Raw genomic sequence first — 21,752 nt, 5'->3', positions numbered from 1 at the left:
TAGTGCCTGGCAGCAAGGCCCGGGGTTCCTGATGAGAGCTGTCTCCATTCCTACAGGTACATCGTCCGGCCAAGCAGGGGTCTCACCACCCAGACGTCGTCCACAATCTTCCCATCCTGCAAGGGACCAAAAAAAAAAAAAAGGAGGAAATCAGGGCTGAAAGCCCAGATTCTGGGGCCAAGTGGCCGGGGTTCAAATCCGAGCTCTGTCGCTGATAAGCTGTGTGACTTTGAGCAAGTGGCTAGACCTCTTTGAGCCTCAGTTTTCCTCATCTGGAAAGAGAGGATGATAGAACTAGAACGCACATCACAGATACCGTGAGAATTAAGTGAGGTATTTGGAAAAGGCTTAAAAGGGAGCCTGGCACATGGCAAGGACTGGGTAAATGTAGGCTGTTACTATTAGAGCACAAACCCCAGAGTGAGACAAAACTCACTTTATATGCCAGCAAAGCCACCCTCTGTGGCTTCCAGCACATGGTCCAACTCAGCCTGACTTCCATATTCTATTGGGTTTGGGTTGGCCGGAAAGTTTGTTTGTGGTTTTCATTAAGATGTTTAGAAAAAGCCCAAATGAACTTTTTGGCCAACCCAATACAAAGTGGGGAGAACTGAATAGATAATACACACAAGTGCCTGACCCTGTATGGGCCACACAATAAATGGTAGCTATTTATCATAAAAAGAATATGGTCTTTGTGGTCGTATCTCAGCTCTGCAACCTCTGGCTGTGCAACCCTGGGAAAGTTACTTGCCCTCTCTGAGCCTCTGTTCTCTTAGCTGTAAAACGGAAAGAAAATGTGCCCCATAGTATTATTATAGTGATTAAAGGGACCAAATATAAGGCATTGAGCTCAGGGCTTGGTGCACAATAGGTGTTCAATCAATCATAGTTATTAGTGCTATTTTAAAACTACAATGGCAAAAATACAGAAAGGTGAACCATGATTATATGGGTCCATCTAAGCTTAAGCCACTGTTTCCCCATCTATTTCCCATGAAGTGATGGGACCGGATGCCATGATCTTCGTTTTCTGAATATGACAGAGGATGAGATGGCTGGATGGTATCACTGACTCGATGGATGTGAGTCTGAGTGAACTCCGGGAGTTGGTGATGGACAGGGAGGCCTGGCGTGCTGCGATTCATGGGGTCGCAAAGAGTCGGACGCGACTGAGCGACAGAACTGAACTGAAGCTTAAGCCATGGGGCTTCCTAGATGGCACAAGTGGTAAAGTTTTCACTTGCTAATGCAGAAGGCACAAGAAACTCGGGTTTGATCCCTGGGTCGGAAAGGTTCCCTGAAGTAGGAAATGGCAACCCACTCCAGTATCCTTGCCTGGGAAACCCCACGGGCAGAGGAGCCTGGCGGGCTACAGTCCGTGGGGCTGCACACACAACATATTGGTTTCCCTCTGCCTGCCTCCCACCACCTACTTTTTCCTTCCCCTGCTTCATATTGATAAATCCCTTCAGAACAGACCATGTTTTAGAAACCATTCTGAGCACTTTCTATATAGTAAGTCATTCAACCCTCATTCAATCCTCTGGGGAAGAAACGATTAACAACCCCATTTTGCAGATGGGAAAACTGTGGCTCATAGTTGCTTGAGGTTATCCAGCTGGTAAGCAGCAGAGGCAAGATTTGAATGCAGGATCTCCAGCTCTCAAGTCCACTTTTTAAACCACTTGACTCCAGAATGCACCGGGCCTGCTTTCGCAGGCAGGTGATCGGGCCACTGCTCACTGACCTGGTCATCAGACACCTGCTGGATGTGGACATGGGTCCCATTGAGAATATGCAGCCGTGTGTACCCATACTCTTTCACACGCAGGGCACTCCAGGGCCGTGGGAAGAGGGTGAAGGGGGTGAGCAGCTCCTCACAGCCCTGCTGGAAAGAGTCATTTAGCCCCAGGGCTGGGGCAGGTGAAGTATCCACCAGGGAGCAGAAAAGACCTGCCAGGTGGGATCCTGCCACCCCCAGGGAAGACAAAGCTGGTTAAGACTTGACCTTGGTAACACACACAACTGAGGGTTTTGACCCAGCCAGGCTTTCTGTGCCCCGAGTCTTGGACTTAGACAACAGTGTGTGGTTGAACAAGACTGTCCACTGAAGCATTTTCTGTAAAAGCTCTGAGCTGGAAGTCAGCCAAATGCCCATCAGTAAGGGTCAGTTAAATAAATTAGAGCGTAGCCATCACAGAGAAGGGCAGTATAGAAAGATGGCCAAGATGTATTGTTAAGGGGAAAATGCAATTCACAGAATAGAAGAAATCGGTGGCTTTCAACCCTCGCTGCAGAGTAGACCCTCCAAGAAAGCTTTTAAAAGCGTCATTGCCTGGGAGAGAGGAAGTGTTTATCCTTGCAGTAGAAAATTAGGTGATGTGAGCAGGAAGGATGAGGGAGCTTAAAGAAAGAAAAAAGAAAAATCCCCATGTTGCAGCCATCTCTGTAATAACTGCTGGAAGCAAGAACCATCAATGGACGGTCACGGTAGCGGGAAAAGTATGAGGAATAGCAGGATATCTGCATAGTCTCCAAGTAGCTCCGGGAGACACTTGTTAACTTTAAAGGGGAAAATCATAAGTATGGTGCAAGAGGTGCATAAACTGAGGCTTAAAGAGATACCATGCACTTCCTCATAGGATACACTGAAAAGAACACAGTACTGGAGACTTCCCTGCTGGTCCAGTGGTTAAGAATCTGCCTGGCAATGCAGGGGTTGCACGTTCAATCCCTGGTCAGGGAACTAAGACCACCCCCCCATCCCATGCCGCAAAGCAACTGAGCCCACACATCACAACTAAAGACTCAGTATGTAACAAAAGGTCCTGCAGGAGGCAATGAAGATCTGACTGCGGCAACTAGGATCTGACGAGGCCAAATAAGTAAATATTAAAACACACACACAGAGGCAAAACCAGTATCACTTTTGTGTGTTCTTGTAAAAAATGTGTAACTTCAATCTAATCAAACCCCCACTGAGAGTCTACCAAACAACGTTGCTATGCTCTTCAAAATTTTCGAAGTCTTGAAGAATGCAGAAAGAAGAGAAAATGTTTCTGATTAAAGGAGGGGAGAGAAACAAGACACAAAAATAGAACGTATGATCTTAAACTAGATCCTGGATCAGAAAAAAAAAAAAAATCCTTAAAGGACATGAATCGGACAATTGGATAAACTTGAATGAGACTGGATGATGGTGTATTATCAATTGTTAACTACTTGACTCTATTAGATTGTACTGATGTAAGAGAATGTCCTCATTTTTTTAGGAAACACAGATGGAAGGTTAAAGGGGCATCATTTCTGCAACTGAACTCTTCATGGGATCTGCAAATGATAGTCAAACTGTACACACACATACACGCACACGCACACACACACATATCAAGAGACAGACAGACAGAAATAGAGATTGAAACAAGAATGGTTAAATGTTCACAAGGCCAAGGCCAAGCCCTCAGCTTCTGGTGTTTGTCCTGGGGTTGGGCCAGGGCATCAAAGATTTAAAACCTCCCTAGGTAATTCTAACATGCATCAAGGCTGAGAACTGCTAGTGTATGAAGGATGATCTGAGATGTTTTTAAAAAGTGGGTGATGGGACTTCCCTGGTGGTCCAATGGTTAAGAATTTGCCTCCCATTGGAGGGGATGTTGGTTCGATCCCTGGTCAGGGAACTAAGATCCCACATACTGTGGGGCAACTAAGCCCATGTGACACAACTCGGGAAGCCTGAAAGTGAAGTGAAGTCGCTCAGTCGCGTCTGACTCTTCGCGACCCCATGGACTGGAGCCTACCAGGCTCCTCAGTCCATGGGATTTTCCAGGCAAGAGTACTGGAGTGGGTTGCCATTTCCTTCTCCAGGGGATCTTCCCCACCCAGGGATCAAACCCAGGTCTCCTGCATTATAGGCAGACACTTTACCATCTGAGCCACCAGGGAAGTTAGGCACTGCAACTAGAGAAAGCTTTCATACTGCAATGTTGAGCAACACCGCCCCCTCCCCCCGCCACCCCACCATGCACTGCAACAAAAATCCAGTGTAGCCAAAAAAAATGAAAAGAGGGTGATGCACTAATACGTCTCTGTTGAGACACTGACTAATTTGCATACACAGAAAATATTCTCAAATGCCACCCAAGAGGCATAACCATTGAGAGCGGGACTCAGTGGTAAAGAACTTGCCTGCCACTGCAGGAGACATAAGAGATGTGACTTCAGTCCTTGGGTCTGGAAGATCCCCTGGAGGGGGCATAGCAACCCACTCCAGTATTCTTGCTTGGAGAATCCCTGTGGACAGAGGAGCCTGGCAGGCTACAGTCCACGGGGTCGCAAAAAGTCAGACACGACTAAAGTGACTTAGCAAGAGGGACGTAGATGGCTTCATCTCCTGTCCTCTGTATTGTCTGAATTTTTATTACGAGAAGTTCTTCCTTGGATCTCACTAATTTGTTGTTGCTTAGTCACCCAGTCGTGTCCGACTCTTTACAACCCCATGGACTGCAGCACGCCAGGCCTCCCTGTCCCTCACCATCTCCTGAAGTTTGCCCAAGTTCATGTCCATTGCATCACTGATGCCATCCAGCCATCTCATCCTCTGATGCCCTCTTCTCCTTCTGCCCTCAATCTTTCCCAGCATCAGGGACTTTTCCAATGAGTTGGCTGTTGGCATCAGATGACCAAAACATTGGAGTTTCAGCTTCAGCATCAGTCCTTCCAATGAGTATTCAGGGCTGATTTCCCTTAAGATTGACAGGTCTGATCTCCTTGCTGTCCAAGGGACTCCCAAGGGTCTTCTCCAGGACCACAGTTCGGAGGCATCAATTCTTTGGTGCTCCACCTTCTTTATGGTCCAACTCTCACAGCCATATGTGACCACTGGGAAGACCACTAATTTGTAAAATCAGCTTAAAAAATAAGCCCTCACTTCTTGCGGAAGTGATTGATTCCAAGGCTGCTGGTGGTGGGAGTGGAGGGGACACAAGATGGTCCTGGAGCAACTTGTGGAGCCAAAAAGTAAGAAAGAGCCCACAAAATGACAGGGACACTTTGAAAGGATGCGGGACCTGATCTGAAGAGCTCCCAGTGGCCAGAGTGAGAGCTTGTACACAGCAGCATCAGTAGCAGGAGAATTGGATTATAACCCACAGGAGAAAATAATTCCCCATGAGGCCACACTGGTGCAAACCCATAACTAACCAACCAACTAAATGGAGCAGAAAGGACAACCCTTCCTCACAGGAGGTTGTTAATTAATAAATCAGGGAGAAATGAGGGAAATAGACGATTCCCAGCTGAACGCCCCAGTGATCACTGTTGCAGGCAAGACCCACTGATGGGTTCAAACATTAGTAAGTGGAGATTTCCCTGGTGGCCCAGTGGCTAAGACTCTGAGCTCCCGATGCAGGGATCCTGAGTTTGATCCCTGGTCGGGGAACTAGATTCACATGCCGCAATCAAGAGCTCAAATGCCACAACTAAAAATTCCAAGAGCTGCAACTGAAAAAAAAAGAAAAAGAAAAGAAAGAGTCTATGTGCCACGACTGAGACCTGGCGCAGGCAAACAAATTTAAAAAAGAAAACGGTGGGTGAAAGTCGGAGGAGAAACAACTTTCGCAGGGTCTAAAAGCATCTCCCCCAAGATGTTTATCCACCAAAAAGGGAAACACAGCAAGTTGATGGTGGAAGAACATCCTTACACAGGTGATTCAGAGAAACTCCTCCAGGAATGAGACACTGTGAGGGCCTGGACCCCTCGGTCCTGAGGACACAACCATCACTTGTGATTGTCTGGCCCCAAATGCGTAACCTGCATCTTGGCATGAGAAAGTATCAGACAAACCCAGATCCAGGGGCATTCAGGAAAAAGACCAAAAACAAACAACTGGCCAGAATGATGGAGGAATCGTCACAGATGGGAGGAGACTAAGGAGACACATGGAGAAGGAGATGGCAACCCATTCCAGTATCCTTGCCTGGAAAATTCCATTGACAGAGGAGCCCGGTGGGCTACCGTCCACGGGGTCACAAACAGTTGGCTGCAACTGAGCACAAGGAGACACAATAACCAAATACAGTGGAGAATGAGCTGGTGCAGTGTGAATAAAGGCTGGAGTCCAGTTACAAGGATAATACTAAGCCCTCTGTCCTCGATCCGACCAGCAGACCTGGGCAAGCACCCCCTGCCCCTGCCTCTTACTGAACCTGTGACTTCGAAGGAGTATTTTACCCTTAGCTTCTGTTTCTGCATCTGTGCAATGGGCATACTACTAGGTACATCTAACCCTCTAAGAGATGCCAGCTGTATAAAGCAGGAGGCACCCAAGCTGGCACAGGTGCCACCCTCAATAGATCAGAGGTCAAAGGCAACATCCCACCCCACCCCGCCCTGCTCACGGCGGATCCTGTGATGATGTGGACAGGGCCTCGAGGGTGGGTGTAGGGCATCTCTTGGCTGCCATTAAGTACCTGGAGAAGTGACAAGGTGGAGAGGGTGTGTCACACCAGCCAGGCCCCCGGGGATCTGACTGAGGGGTCCACTGACACCACCAGCTCCATGGGTCTCAGCCCTCCCAGGGGGCCTCCCTCACCTGGTAGTTGTAAATTGGCCACAGGCGTTCATATGAGTGCTCATGGGCCCACAGCTCCAGGTCGACCCCTGAGACAAAGCAAGAGGGGTTCAGGCCTTCGAATTCAGGAGAGAAGGGAGGCGGGGCCTGGCAAGTCCTGGGGTGGAGGGGGGGGGTCACTCACCATATTTGTAAAAAAGATCCTCCAACCCATAGAATTTGCCACGGAGGCCTTTGCGAACCTAAGCAAGATGAGCAAGGAGGGGAGGCGTGACTCGGGCTCACCCCCGACCTGGATTTCAGGGCTCGCCCCCGACCTGGATTTCGGCACCTTGTTCCCAGGGAGAGGGTGCTCACCTTGCTTTCATGCCAGGTACAGTCATCCAGGTCAGCATTGGAGCAGTACATGGGCCGGTGGCCCATGGTGATGATCCACGGCCGGACTGCCCGGTTCTTATTGGCTTTCTGCAGAGAAGGGTTCAGAGTGAGGGGCGGAGGGTGGGGGGCGGTGACAGAGGAGGGGGTGGGGGGGCACATCCCAGGGGGACATCCACAGGTTACCTGGAGGTCGCTCTCCAGCCAGTGAAACTGTCTCTCTACCAGATGGCGGCCATAATGGAGGAAGAAATATACCTCGGTGGAGAAGGAGATGATGTGTGCGGGTCCCAGATCCCAGCTGGAAGGGTCAAAGGGCAGGGGTCAGAGGTGAGGGTCTCCTCTGCGTCCCCCATCCTTCAGGGGAGGGAGGCCGGTGTTCCTGCTCTCCCCCAGATTACCTGTACCACAGGCCTTCGGTGTTCCCCGGCATGCTGAAGCGCGCTTTGTAGTTGGAGAAGTTGCTGGATAAAAGGAAGTAAAAGGGTAGGAGGGAGGGTCTGGGTGCCCACCCCCACCCCCCGCCCCCCACTTCCCACCGTCAGGCCAAGCCTGGCTCCCAGCCCAGCCCTCATCTCCTCTCCTCTCACATCCATCAACAAGCTGCTGCAGTGTGAGAAACTAAGGTGAGATACTAGGAAGGACTGGTTTTGTCGGCCAGGCCCTCGCCCACCCCAAAGCCCTCGGGCCTCACTAGCGTTCCTCGTGATTCCCAGGGCAGGTCATGTAGGGCAGGCTGGCAGCCACGGGTTCGATGAGTTTCATGAACCTGTCCCCGACACGTGCATTGTCCTGATCCATGTTATAGGCGAAGTCTCCTGGGTGGGGGTGGGGAGGTGGGGGGTGGAGGAGAGGATGAAGACCCAGACCCAGCTCTGCTGTTGCCAGAACTGAGACCTGGTTGATCAAGTCCTGGCTCCCCCTTCCACTCAGGCATCTTCAATCCCTACCTCACATCCAGGTGCATGAGCACTTGGAACCGTCTCCTTAGCCTCTGGTCCCTGATATGCCCGCAGGACCCAGGATCTTGCTGGTGTCCTGTGCCCCAGCACCCCAGCCCCATCTCACCCCTTCCCAGAGTAATGACAACATTGAGATGGACATGGTCTGCTCTGGCACTGGTTTTGTACCCGGCTTTGTTCCAGATGCTTTGCTTGATCACCCGAATCTTCAAAACACCCTCTGAGGTGGATGTTATTATCATCCCCATTTTAGATGGGGAAACCGAGGTCCAGGGAGGTGGAGAGCTGACTCAAGGTCACAGAGCTGAGCTTAAGGATCCAGGAATCAAACCTCAGGAGTCTGATTCCAGCGTCTACTACAGCTTTGAATCATATCAGCCCATTTCTATCTCCCATTTGGTTCCTGGCTCTCAGATCACAGCAGAAATGATCATGACAACCAACACTTATGTAGCACCTACAGCATGCCAGGCAATGTCAACTTATTTCATCATGGTGCCTGCGTGCTGAGTCGCTTCAGTCGTGTTCGACTCTTTGTGACCCCATGGACTGTAGCTCGCCAGGCTCCTCTGTCCATGGGATTCTCCAGGCGAGAATACCGGAATGGATTGCCATGCCCTCCTCCAGGGGAATCTTCCTGACCCAGGGATCGAACCCGCGTCTCTTACATCTCCTGCATTGGCAGGCAGGTTCTTTACCAGTAGCGCCCCCTGGGAAGTCCGTATCGTCATTACAACAGTCGGACGACTCTAACCTAGTCCCAGCTCTTACAACAGTAATACAGAGGAGAAAACCAATGTACGTAGCTCTAAGTGCCAGATTGATTTTAACCCGGGAGCCCGGTTAACCGCGACAGCATCTCCATGGCCAGTCTCCTCCCCCGTCCCTTTGGAACCACGCTGGCCCTGGCTTCCAGCCCCTCGCAGTCCTGGCGTTACCTCCCACCCCATACCTAGCCCACCCCGTACCTAGCCGATGCCTCCTCACCCACATGAAGAACAGCGTCGTACATGCCCTGCTGGGTGTCCCGGCGCAGTCGGGGGAGGGCCCTCGGGTTGTCGGCCCCCAGATCCCCAAACACAGCTAGGCGCGGGCTCCAGTGGGGTCCGTTCTTCAAGGCCCGGAAGCGGAAGCGACGGCTCCAGCCCTGAGCACTGCCACAGCGGTAAACTGAGGGGAGAGGAAAAGGTCACAGTCTGCCGGGGCTGGGGGGGGGGGGCAGGAGCACCCCAGGGTGTCTCCTTCACCCCCATCCATCTTCAACTGGTGGGGGGACTGAATGGGTCTAAACCACGCCCCTTCTGACCACCTCACCCCAAGTCTCCAGCCTTCTGTTTTCATCCCAGGGTCTCATACAATAGGCTTGCAGGAAAGCAGAGAGGGTACCAGCCCGCCTGAGCCACCTGCCAGTGGTAGCTGTTAGCCCACATCCCACTCCTCCTCCCATTCGCCCTGGGCCCCGGGGCACCTCTCACCATACTGGACCCCTGGCAGCAGCCCCTGCAGGGAGACTCGGTGTATGTAGAGCTTCCGCCGGAGAATGCCCCCATCCACAAAGGGGCTGAAGGTGCCCCGAGCCTGGAAGGGCAGGGGCCCCGAAGGCTGCAGCCCATACTGCACTTCAGAGGGCACTGGGACCCATGTGGTCCAGGTTACAGTCATGGAGCCTGGCTCACCTGGACAGAGAGGCAAAGGAGGTTCGGCAGTGAGGCCTGGGCAGAGGTGGGGAGGGATGTGCAGAGAGTGAGAGGCTGTTGAACATTTAGGAGTTAAGGACACAGGTTCTGGAGCTTCCCAAGTTCAATCCCTACTTCACCATTTCCAAGCTGTGCTTTCCTTGGGCAAGTCACTGCAGCTCTCTGAGCCTCAGGTTCCTTGTCGGTAAAATGGAATGATAATAGTATCTTCCCTATAGGGTTCTTTGAGGCTTAGATGAATAAATAAGAGGAAAGCACTTGAAACAGTGCCTGGTACAGTCAGGGTTACATGAGTGGATGGATATGACTATAAATGGTGGTACTGTGTGCAGGCTTGTGCCACATACTTTACACATGACACTGTTTAGGGGTTGCAAACTCAGACGCCTGGAGGCCAGTTAGGTCATATATATGGGGACAAGGGCCAGCTGTAAGGAGGAAGGCAGCAGGGAGGGGTGGAGTCTGTGGCCGAGCGTAGAGCCTGCCCTGTCTCAGAGCGGAAGCCACTGTTCAGCTCTAGGGATGGCCGCCGTGCAGGAAGCAGGCTTGGTTCCAGCCAGTCTGTCAACTTTTAGAGCAGATCTTTATACTGCTAAGCGCTACTGCTGCTAAGTCACTTCAGTCATGTCTGACTGTGAAACCCCATAGACGGCAGCCCACCAGGCTCCTCCGTCCCTGGGATTCACCGGGCAAGAACCCTGGAGTGGGTTGCCATTTCCTTCTCCAATGCATGAAAGTGAAAAGTGAAAGTGAAATCGCTCAGTCATGCCCGACTCTTAGCGACCCCATGGACTGCAACCTACCAGGCTCCTCCATCCATGGGATTTTCCAGGCAAGAGTACTGGAGTGGGTTGCCATTGCCTTCTCCAAAATCTTTATACAGTGGTTTTCGTATCCCAAGAGCACATACAAACTTTTAAGTAATAGCTTCTAATTCTTCAATGTCAGCAACCAGGGACTTCCCTCAAGGTCCAGTGGTTAAAACTCCCACTTCCAATGCAGGGCGCCTGGGTTCGAGGGTTCAACCCCTGGTGAGGGAACTAAGATTTCTCATGCCACAGGCATGACCAGAAAAGTCAATTTACAAACAAACAAACCCCATTAGCAACAAAATCAAGGTTTTAAAAATACCATGTGGTGTGTGTGCACGTGTGCTAAGTCGCTTCAGTCGTGTCTGACTCATTACGACCCTACGGACTGTAGCCCACTGGGCTGCTCTGCCCATGGGGTTCTCCAGGCAAGAATACTGGAGTGGGTTGCCATGCCCTCCTCCAGGGGATTTCCCCGACCCAGGGATTGAAATGGAGTCTCTCATGTCTCCTGCGATGGCAGGCGGGTTCTTTACCATTGGGGCCACCTGGGAAGCCCATCAGGTGATTCTTTTTCCTGCAACTTGTGTACAAAAGGCACGCACACAGGTTATTCATGGCACCACTGTTTGTAACTGCAAAATATCAGAAACCACAGACATGCCCCTACATAGGAGCGTGACTTAAGGAACTATGTGACATCCGTACCAGGGAGCACTTCACAGCTGTCGGAAAGGAAGACGATGAACTCTAGGAACCAGTGTAGAATGACGTCCAGGACACAACGGTAAAAGAAGCAATGTACACGAGAGTGTCTGTAGTCAGCTACTCTTCATGTAAGAGGGTGTAAGAGAATACACAAGTGTCTGCTCATTTATTTGTACAAGAACAGTACACCAGAAACTGAACAGCTGGATTACTTACATGGGCTGGAATGGGAAAGGGGTAGAAAAAAGAGGGGAAGGGAATGGAGTAGTTAGTCGAGATGCAGGGGTAGGATGCTTCTCGAATCTGTCTTTTTCTTAAAACCCTGAGTCCTAGAGCTATAGTCCTGTTTCATCTTTCCTTCACACACCCCAAGAAATGAACAATTGAAGCCTTCCTAGGTTGTAGGGGGGCTAGTGTTCCCTGCCAGTGCAGGAAACAGAAGAGGTAAGGGTTCGATGCCTGGGTCAGGAAGATCCCCCTGGAGGAGGGCATGGCAACCCACCCCAGTATTCTTGTCTGAAAACTCCCATGGACAGAGGAGCCTGGCTGGCTACAATCCATAGGGTTGCAGTGAGTCAGACACAATTGGAGTGACTTAAAACACACATAGGTTGTAGGGGAAGTCAATACGGAATAGAAACACTAACAAAGGGCTGTAAGTATATAAAAAAACAGGGACCTCCCTGCCGGTCCAGTGGTTGAGAATCTGCCTTGCAATGCAGGGAACTCAGGTTTCATCTCTGGTCAGGGGACTAAGACCCCACAGGCCACAGAGCAACCCGTTTATGCTTACTTTAGCACTGAACAAATAAGCAAGTCTATTGTAGACAGAGGGAGCTTGGTTTCTCAGTGTTGGAAAAAGAAGTTGCAAATGAGGAAAGAAGGCTAAAGTACACCCTTGTTGGTGGACTGAAATACTGTTGGTATTAGTAAGATCTCATGGTATCTAAAATTAGTACAAAATTTACAGTTTGAAGACCAAATATGGCAGACTCTTAAACCAGCCTGCCTGGATTCAGATCCCAGAGTGTGTGACCTGAGGTGAGACTCTTCATTGCTTTGGGCCTCAGTTTATCCTTTTGTAAAATGGAACTAACAATAGTACCTACAGCTTAAGGTCAATAAGAGGTTAAATGAGTTTTCCATCTGAATCACTTCTAAGAGTATATTTGTTATTATTATCATTATTGTGTAGGCCAAACAAAGGACAGCTATGATCTCACAGGGTTTTCACAACAGCCCTGTGAGATGAGTTTTATTTTTGTTCCAGTTTACAGAGGCCTCCAGGCAAAGTGCCTTGTCTGAGGTTACTTATCCAGCAAATGCCAAAGCCATTTCATTCATGAGGTTTCAGATTCTCAATGCAACTAACCTTTAAGAAACTACCTTAGGACTTCCTGGTGATCCAGGAGTTAAGAATCATCTGCCAGCCAATGCAAGGGATGCGGGTTCGATCCCTGGTCCAGGAAGATTCCACATGCCACGGGGCAACTGACTAAGAGCCACAGCTTCTGAGCCCACGCCTGCCCTACAGCCCATGTTCTGAAATAAGAGAGTAGCCTCCTCGCTGCAACTGGAGAAAAGCCTGAGCAGCAGGGGAGACCCAGCACAGCCAAATAAATAAATAATGAAATAAATGAAACTACCCCAAAAGTGTCAAGGATCCAAAAAAAGAAGAAAAGTCTGAGAAACTGTCACGGGTAGGAGAGGACATTAAAGAGACCACTGATTTCATAAGTCAATGCCAATTTTCTCACAATATTGCTTTTCTTTTTTAAAGTGTAGTTACTTTTCATGAAAAATCTCATTTACCTTACTACTGAATAGGTTTACTATTGTTCATTTTTAATGATTGAATCAATATTTTTAAATACCTCCATTTTAGTTTCTGATATGGCGACTATTATGGATATAACTCACATAAGCTAAAGCTCTCTGAGGTTCTCATAATGTTTTCAGCTGTGCCAAAGCGTCCTGAGACAGAAACACGTGAGAACCACTGCCGCATTCCAAGTTCCCGTTTGCCACTTCACAGGTTAATATTTCACTTACTCTTCACTGGGAGGTCTCACTAATATTACCCCGCTGTCCAGATGAGGAGGCTGAGGCCAGAGAGGTTAAGTCATTCGCCCAAGGTCACACAGCAGATAAGCAACAAAGCTGGGGTTAGAACCTGGAAGTCTGGGTGCAGAGGGTCCAGAGTCCAGGGTTTTATTACCCCCTTGCACCTCCACCCCAAGATCAAGGACCAGGAGGTAGTTTTGTGACAACACAATGAGCAGTTACACAATGAATAAGGACAACTCCAATCCTCCAAGGAGAATGCTCACTATAGGCTGAGAACCAGAATCATTTCCCACACAGCCACATGCCCTACTGCTTACAATCCCCATTTACCAGTCCTCACTGGGAAATGCCCAGGGAGAGGCCACAGACACTTACCTGAGTAGGACAAGTGCACTTGCTCGGGGGCAGCGCTGGGAGGCTTTGGGGACCCCTGGACTTCCAGGGAGAAGAGGAGCAGACAGCAGCAGGCCCAGCAGGGACGAAAGGAACGCATGGTAGAGGGGAGGTGGGGAGCAGGGGAGGGGGAAGGGCCCTGCAGGCATCAGCAGGAGGGGCTGAGAGGATGGGGGAAGCAGGAGGATCCCGGCAGAGAGGGAGCGAGGCCGCGGGGATGGCAGGGAGGGCTTCGCAGGGAGTGCTTATCCAGACGCTGGGGAGAAAACAAAAGCAAGCGGCGTCACTCACGACTGAGAGACAAATACCCTCTGAGCCTCGCTGAGTGCTAAGCACTTTGCATAGATGAACTCGTGGGAGCCCGACAACATTCCTGTGTGTGGTGGCCTCTGTGATCATCAGCCCCGTATCATGGGTGAGGAAGTTGAGCAATGGAGTGATTCAGTGGCATGGCTCAAGTGTGAGGGAGCAGAGACTGGAACCCAGGGGTCCTGGCTGCAGAACCCTTGCTCTTATCCACCAGTTCACTCCCAGTGCAAGAGGTTTGGGAATGGGATTGGGGGTGGGGCTCTCAGTGTAGGAGGTTGCCCTTGGCAACCCCATCACCAGCATTCCACCCCCCCTCAGAGACCTCATGGTCCTCTCCTCCATCCTGCAACCTTCCATTTCCATCTTTGTGACCCCAATACCTCCACTCCATCCCCAGACCACCCAAGCATTTCATCCCACCTGGAGCAGCCCCATCCTCCCTGACCCCATCTCAGCATCCCATCCTGCTGTTAGTGACCCCAGTTTCTCCCTATTTCCTGGCCTGCGCTTGCAAACCCACCGTCCTTCTCCCCAGCCCTTCCCCTCCCGCTTCACTTCGGATCTCCTGCTCCTGGAGGACCTGCCTGCCAGGGCAGAGGCAGGTGGGGACTGTCAATCAGGGAACGGGAGCTGGGGCTGGGGACTCCCTCACCCTCTGGGACACCAGCTCCCAGCATGCGCGCGTCTCGGGCACCAATGCGACGGTGGTATTTATGAGCCATCCCACCGCCCACAGCTGTCCCAGTCCCGGAAGAGCCTGCCTTCTCCAGGTGACGGCCTCCCCAGACAGCTGGGGCCCTGCGTCCCACTGGTCTGGCCGGTCCCAGGCGCCCCACGCCCACACGCCCCCCGCCAAGGGCGGAGCGAAGGAACGGGGACCCAGGAAGTTTTGGTAAACCGCCGCCGCCACCTCCAAGCTGGCCACCAGGTGAGCGCCGGACCGGGAAGTCTGTGCTTGTCTCCAGGAGCCTCACCCTGCAGCTGCGGAGCCCCCAGGGCACTGACACTGGTCCCTATCTCTGGCCTTTCGGGATCCCGAGGTACTCAGGTGTGCAGCACCTTCCTCCACGACCTGGGTTGGCGTGGGGAGTTTCCCCATCCCTTTCTGTCCTCGCAGGCTTTGTATTCTTGGCAGTTCCTTCCTCCTTCTCTCCAAACCTAGTTCACGTCCTTCGCAGCTGCCGCCCCGCCCCCCGCATGCTGAAAACAAAATCGAGGTCCACCGAATGACAATGCTGCTTCCGAGCTGTGGACCTCGGCTGGTTACTCAGCCTCGCTGGGACTCGGTTTCTTCGCCTGTGAAATGAGGGTGATAACAGTTTGAACGCTGTGGGCTATCCTGAGGTTTAAACCAGTTGACACATGAAATTGCATGCTGAGAACAGGGCCTGGCCCAGAGTAAGGGCTGGATAAGAATCAGCTGTTATTTTTATCATTATTAATGTGTGAGTTCCAGAAACCGCCTTGGGATGTAGGTGGGACCCTGCTTCCCTAGTGGCTCAGGCGGTAAAGAATCTACCTGCAATGCAGGAGACCTGGGTTTGATCCCTGGGTGGAGAAGATCCCCTGGACCAGGGCATGGCAACCCACTCCAGTATTCTTGCCTGGCGAATCTCATGGGCAGAGGAGCCTGCTGGGCTACAGTCCAGGGGGGTGGACTAAGCACTAACTAACTAGGTGAGAGTCAGTGAGACTTCTCTCTGTAAAAAGTTTGTGACCTGTTTGAAGGTTGTAAGTGGCTTGCCACGATAGCCTTGGGTATTTTCCCAGAGCCTGGCTCGGACGGTAAAGAAGACCTGAGTTCAATCCCCGGAGAAGGGCATGGCTACCCACTGCAGTATTCCTGCCTGGAGAATTCCATGGACCGAGGAGCTTGGCAGGCTACAGTCCATGTGGTCGCAAAGAGTCAGACACGACTGAGCGACTTTCATTCACTCATTTTGGCAGAGAAGCAGGAAAAGTCAGAGGGTCCAGGTTTTCTTTGCTTCTTCTTGTCTGACAAAATGACTCCACAATTTGGCTTTGTAAATTCAAGCAGAGCTGTGTCTGCTGACTGTGGACACCAGTTTCCGAGAACACTGGGGGCGTGGTTCAAGATGGGCTTTTGCACTTCTCGGATTTTTCTCCATCTCCTGGAGTCTCCATTGCAGCTTAAAATGTAAAAAAAAAAAAAAAAAAAAAGCAGCCCTTTTAGTCAAACTCAAATAACCTCAAGACCCTGCTCACCCTCAGCAATTGTTTTTGCTTTTAATTTTTTGGCCGCTCAGCAGGGCCTGTGGGCCAACAGTTCCCCTATCCGGGGATTGAACCCTCTGCCTCTTCATTCAACGTGTGGAGTCCCACCCAGTAGACCACCAGGGAAATCCTACCCTCAGCAATTTTAGCTTCCTCTTGTGTGTGTGCTGAGTCTTGTCTGACTGTTTGTGACTCCATGGACTGTAGCCCACCAGGCTTCTCAGTCTGTGGGATTTCCCAGGTGAAGAATACTGAAGCAGGTTGCAATTTCCTCCTCCACCAGATCTTCCCAACCCAGGGATCAAACCTGCATCTCTTTCGTCTCCTGCATTGGTGGTTGGGTTCTTTGCTACCAGTGCTACCTGAAGTTTTTTTGCTAAAGTCACCTGCGGTAGGTTGGTGAAGCCCTTCCTCGAATCATGTTTTTACATGCATTAAGAGAAAAAAAATAGCTTGCCTTTCACTTTCCTGAAAGTAAGCTTCTAAGAGAGGAGAAGAGAGAGAGAGAAGAAAAAACAGATCAACATTCACACACACAATAAAACCTGAAAACAGAAAAAAAAAATACACAGGATACAAAGGAAATGGATGCTATTACACAGATGCAGGAAATTTTTTGTATATGTGATACCGTAATATATGTACTTCTTTATCAGTGCATTAAAAATGATAGTAATTTAGAAGCTTTGTTGAGTGTATTGATGGTGTTTGAGTCTTGTGACGACTACAATAGGGATGACTATAATAGGGTGTAAAAACATCTGTAATTTCTTCTCATGACAAAGCCAGAAATCTGCTGTGTCCTGGGGTTGGTCCTTCCAATCCCCCACCATGTTAGAAGCACCTGGTAAATTTCAATTACAGCAGCAGTTCGTAAACTACCCGCTTAAAAATTATTGAGGACCCCAAAGAGTTTTGTTATATGTGGGGTTATATCTATCAATATTTACCATGGAAGAAACCCTGAATATTTATTGGAAGGACTGATGTTGAAGCTCCAATACTTTGGCCACCTGATGGGAAGAGCTGACTCACGAGAAAAGACCCTGATGCTGGGAAAGATTGAAGAAGGGGACAACAGAGGATGAGATGGTTGGATGGCATCACTGACTCAGTGGACAGGAACATGATCAAACTCTGGGAGATGGTAAAGAAAAGGGAAGCCTGGCGTGCCGCAGTCCATGAAGTTGAAAAGAGTTGGAAATGACTGAGGGACTGAAGAAGAACAATGTAAGAAAATAAAATTGAGAATTTTTTTTTTCTTTTCTTTCCTTTTTCTTTCTTTGGGCCATGTCTCAAGGATGGTGAGATCTTAGTTTCCCAAGCTGGGCTGTCTGTAGTGAAAGCACTGACTCCTAACCGTTGGACCTCCAGGGATTCCCAGAATGAGGAAGTTTTTGAAACTCAAGAACACACATGCATACGTTTCATTAGCCATCACAGTGACGATGTCATCGCAGGTCAGGTAGCTTCTAAAGAGTGAAAATGACAAACACATCTTATGAAAATCTCTTTCTTCCCAAACCACAATGCTGAGGATCATTGAGTTGAAGGGCTGTCAAAGCAAAGTTGTTTTTCCAGTCCGAGTTCACATGGCCCCTGAATTCTATCGCTGAGTCAGGTTAAAAAGCCCCGCTGGGGGTTTCTCTGGTGGCTCAGTGGTGAAGAGTCTGCTCAACCCCTGCTCTGGGAAGATCCCACAGGCCACGGAGCCACTAAGCCCGTGAGCCCGTGCTCTAGAGCCCATGAACCACAACTCCTGAGCCTACTCACCACAACTGCTAAAGCCTGTGTACCCTCAGAGCCTGCGCTGCGCAACAAGAGAAGCCACAATGAGAAACCCACACACCACAACCAAGAGTAGCCCCTGCTCGTCACAACCAAGACCCCAGCCAACAAAGAAAGGAAAACCCACTGGGGACTTCCTTGGTAGTCCAAAGGTTAGGACTCTGCACTTTGACCACTGGGGGCCTCAGGTTCCATCCCTGGTCGGGGAAATAAGATCCCACAAGCTGAGCAGCCAGAAAAGAGAAAAGCCCTACTGGAATTGTACTTTTTGGTCCCTGATGTAGCTGATAAAGGGGTCATAGCTCACTTATGAACCCCTCTCCTCTGTCCTGATCAAAGGCAGGCCTCTTGCCCACTCAGGACAGCCATAGAATTATTTCTAGTTTCTCTTTTTAGATACTTTTGTGCTTTCGAGAAATAGACTCCCGTTTCCCTATTTCTTATTCTCTCCTTAGAATAATCTTGTGGTGGCGAACAGAACATCTACTCTGGTGTGAGTTGGCCTGTGTTTAGGTCTAGCATTGACCAGCTTAGGGAAATGATTGAACCTCACCGTGCCTCAATTTCTCCATCTGTTAAACAATGATACTAATTAGTGGCCATCTTAGAGGGTTATGTGACAATTAAATCAGGTAATAGATATAAACTACTTAGAACAATGCCCAGCACAGAGCCAGCGCCACACACAGTGCCTCCCAGTTATTTACCCTAGACTTCCAGTCTGCCCAGTTTGTAAGGTAAGGCTATGATGAACCTATTTTTCAAAGTCATTTTAAATTATTTATCCTTCACCCCCACCCTCCAGGCTGCTGGGTGTGCCTGTGCTTGCTCAGTAGGAATGATGGACTTGGCTCTCGAGAGAATAGTCTGGATTTCTTCCTTGGGGGGGTCACCTCTCTTTGAAGAGCGATCTGCAGGCTGGTACCCTCGGTGCCTGTCATAGGATGACTGTGGTGCTCCTCCCCGGGCCAGAGATCAGGGGAGCAGCGAAACCCTCTACCTGAAGAGTCCTGCCATCCTAGATGTCAGTTCAGTGGCCCTGACCACAGGGTAGCCCGTCTCTGTCACTCACAGCCCTGCAGAAGTAGGTGAAGGGAAATGTTTACCTCCATCTCCTCCCCCGGCAGACAGCAGAAGCCTCTCAGTTAAAAAACCAAGTAAGTCTTCCGCACTGCAGCAGTGATCCGTAATCAAGTGAAGTAACAAATTTTAAAAATACATTTTGCAATCTTTTATTGCAAAATATGACATACATATAGAAAAGTACGGGAAATATAAATGTTCTACTGAATGAATTATGACAAACACACTTGTATAACCACCGCCCAGGTGAGGAAACAGATCTTCCCAGGTTTCTACAAATTCCCTCCAGCCTCCTCCCAGGCATGGCTTCCTCCCTCCCCATGAAGGTAGCCACTTCACTAACCTCTACCCAATTTAGGTTACCGCACCTAAGTATGTCTCTTCATGCCTCTTTCATTTTGCCTGCACCCCGCATGACATAAACAGAACTATACACTGTGAGCTCCTGTGTCTCTCTTCTTTCTCTCAACGTTCAGTTCAGTAGCTCAGTCATGTCCGACTCTTTGTGAACCCATGACTGTGGTGCACCAGGCTTCCCTGTCCACCACCAACTCCCAAAGCTTGCTCAAATTCATGTCCATCGAGTCAGTGATGCCATCCAACCATCTCATCCTCTGTCATCCCCTTCTCCTCCTGCCTTCAGTCTTTCCCAACATCCGGGTCTTTTACACTGAGTCAATTCTTCGCATCAGGTGACCAAAGTATTGGAGTTTCAGCTTCACCACCAGTCCTTCCAATGAATATTCAGGACTGATCTCCTTTAGGATGGACTGGTTGGATCTCCTTGCAGGCCAAGGGACTCTCAAGAGTCTCTTCCAACACCACAGTCCAAAAGCATCAATTCTTCAGTGCTCAGTTTTCTTTATGGTCCAACACTCACATCCACACATGACTATTGGAAAAATCACTGCTTTGACTAGATGGACCTTTGTTGGCAAAGTAATGTCTCTGCTTTTTAATATGCTCTCTAGGTTGGTCATAGCTTTTCTTCCAAGGAGCAAGTGTCTTTTAATCTCATGGCTGCAGTCACCATCTGCAGTGATTTTGGAGCCTAAGAAAATAAAGTCTCTCACTGTTTCCATTGTTTCCCTGTCTATTTGCCATGCAGTGATGGGACTGGATGCCACAATCTTAGTTTCTTGAATGTTGAGTTTTAAGCCAGCTCTCAACATGACAACTGCAGAATTTAGCCAGGTTGGGTCTATACATACAGTCCATTCCTTCTTGTGGTCAAGTAGCATTTCATCCTGTGAATACTCTACAGTTTATTTATTTACTGACTGTAGATGGAAATTTGAGTTCTGTCCATTTTTTGTCTCTTACAAATGGTATTTGTTCTTAACATTCTAGTACATATTTTGTTCTAGTACATTTACAGTATATTGTGAACATATGTACCCATTTCTCTTGCATATGAATCCAGGAGTAGACTAGCTGGCTCATGGGAGATAGAGATAGACAGACAGACAGACAGACAGATAGATAATAGATAGATACTACCAAAGAGTTTTCCAAAGTGATTGTAATAATTTATTCTCCTCCCTCCAGCCATGTTGGAGCATTTCTACTGTTCCGCATCCTCACCAACACTTGGCCATGTCAGGTGTTTTATTTTTAGCCATTCTGGTCGAGCTGTAGTGGTAGCTCATAATAGTTTTAATTTGCATTTCCCTGATGAACAATTAAAATTGACCATCGTTTCATTTGCATACTGGTCTTGTGGATATCCTTTATCTTGATGTGTTTGTTTCTGTGTCTTACACAATTTTCTATGGGTTGTTTGTTTTTAAAATGAATTTGCTCTTTATTTATTCTGAACACCAGCCATTTGTTAGTTATATGAACTATGAACATTTTCTACTTTGGCTTGCCTTTTTACACACAATCTCTCTCTCTCTTTTTTAATACATTTTCTTAATTAGGTTTTTTTTTTTTTTTTTTGCTGTTCTGGGTCTTAGTTACAGCATGTGGGATCTAGTTCCTTGACCAGGGACTAAACCTGGGCCCACTGCATTTGGAGCATGAAGTCTTAACCACTGGACCACCTGGGAAATCACATCTTTTTACTCTCTTAATGGCATTTTTTAGATGCTTTTGCACTGTGGTGTTGGAGAAGACTCTTGAGAGTCCCTTGGACTGCAAGGAGATCCAACCAGTCCATTCTAAAGGAGATCAGTCCTGGGTGTTCTTTGGAAGGAATGATGCTAAAGCTGAAACTCCAATACTTTGGCCACCTCATGCGAAGAGTTGACTCATTGGAAAAGACTCTGATGCTGGGAGGGATTGGGGGCAGGAGGAGAAGGGGATGACAGAGGATGAGATGGCTGGATGGCATCACTGACTCAATGGACGTGAGTTTGTGTGAACTCTGGGAGTTGGTGATGGACAGGGAGGCCTGGCGTGTGGCAATTCATGGGGTCGCAAAGAGTCACACACGACTGAGAGATTGAACTGAACTGAACTGAATGGACAGAAAGTCTTAACTTTAGCACCACTCAATTTCTCAATTTTTTCTTTATGGATTTTTTTTTTAATCCTATTAAAGCTATATCCCTGAAGTGTCCTTGGCAGCCCTGCGGATCTGTCTCTTGCTTCAACAGTGCTTGGATGGAACAGACCCAGGAACGCCCCTTGCTCCAGCCTCCGACCACCCTCCAACCTTTTTTCCAGTTGCACCCTCCGGAGTCAGCCACTCAGCTGTCTGCCATAACCGGGACCAGCCACCATTTTTTAACTCATTATTACCGACCAATC

At 49.3% G+C, this 21,752-nt stretch overlaps 1 protein-coding gene across 1 annotated transcript; it reads right to left on the bottom strand.

The window, feature by feature from the left end:
* Nucleotides 1–50: 50 nt before the first annotated feature.
* Nucleotides 51–13,683, bottom strand: ACP7 (acid phosphatase 7, tartrate resistant (putative)). Its single transcript, XM_068993402.1, has 12 exons — nucleotides 13,566–13,683; nucleotides 9,385–9,585; nucleotides 8,897–9,079; nucleotides 7,642–7,765; nucleotides 7,349–7,411; nucleotides 7,134–7,248; nucleotides 6,930–7,037; nucleotides 6,757–6,814; nucleotides 6,594–6,661; nucleotides 6,400–6,471; nucleotides 1,751–1,888; nucleotides 51–116 (listed from the first exon to the last, which is right to left on the bottom strand). Exons 1-12 carry the CDS (start codon nucleotides 13,681–13,683, stop codon nucleotides 51–53), a joined length of 1,314 nt encoding a protein of 437 aa, XP_068849503.1.
* Nucleotides 13,684–21,752: the final 8,069 nt, after the last annotated feature.

Source organism: Capricornis sumatraensis, chromosome 20, assembly GCF_032405125.1.
Source record: "Capricornis sumatraensis isolate serow.1 chromosome 20, serow.2, whole genome shotgun sequence".
NCBI lineage: Eukaryota > Metazoa > Chordata > Mammalia > Artiodactyla > Bovidae > Capricornis > Capricornis sumatraensis.
Note: the sequence above shows the minus strand (reverse complement) of the source record. Positions and strands in the feature narration are given on the sequence as shown.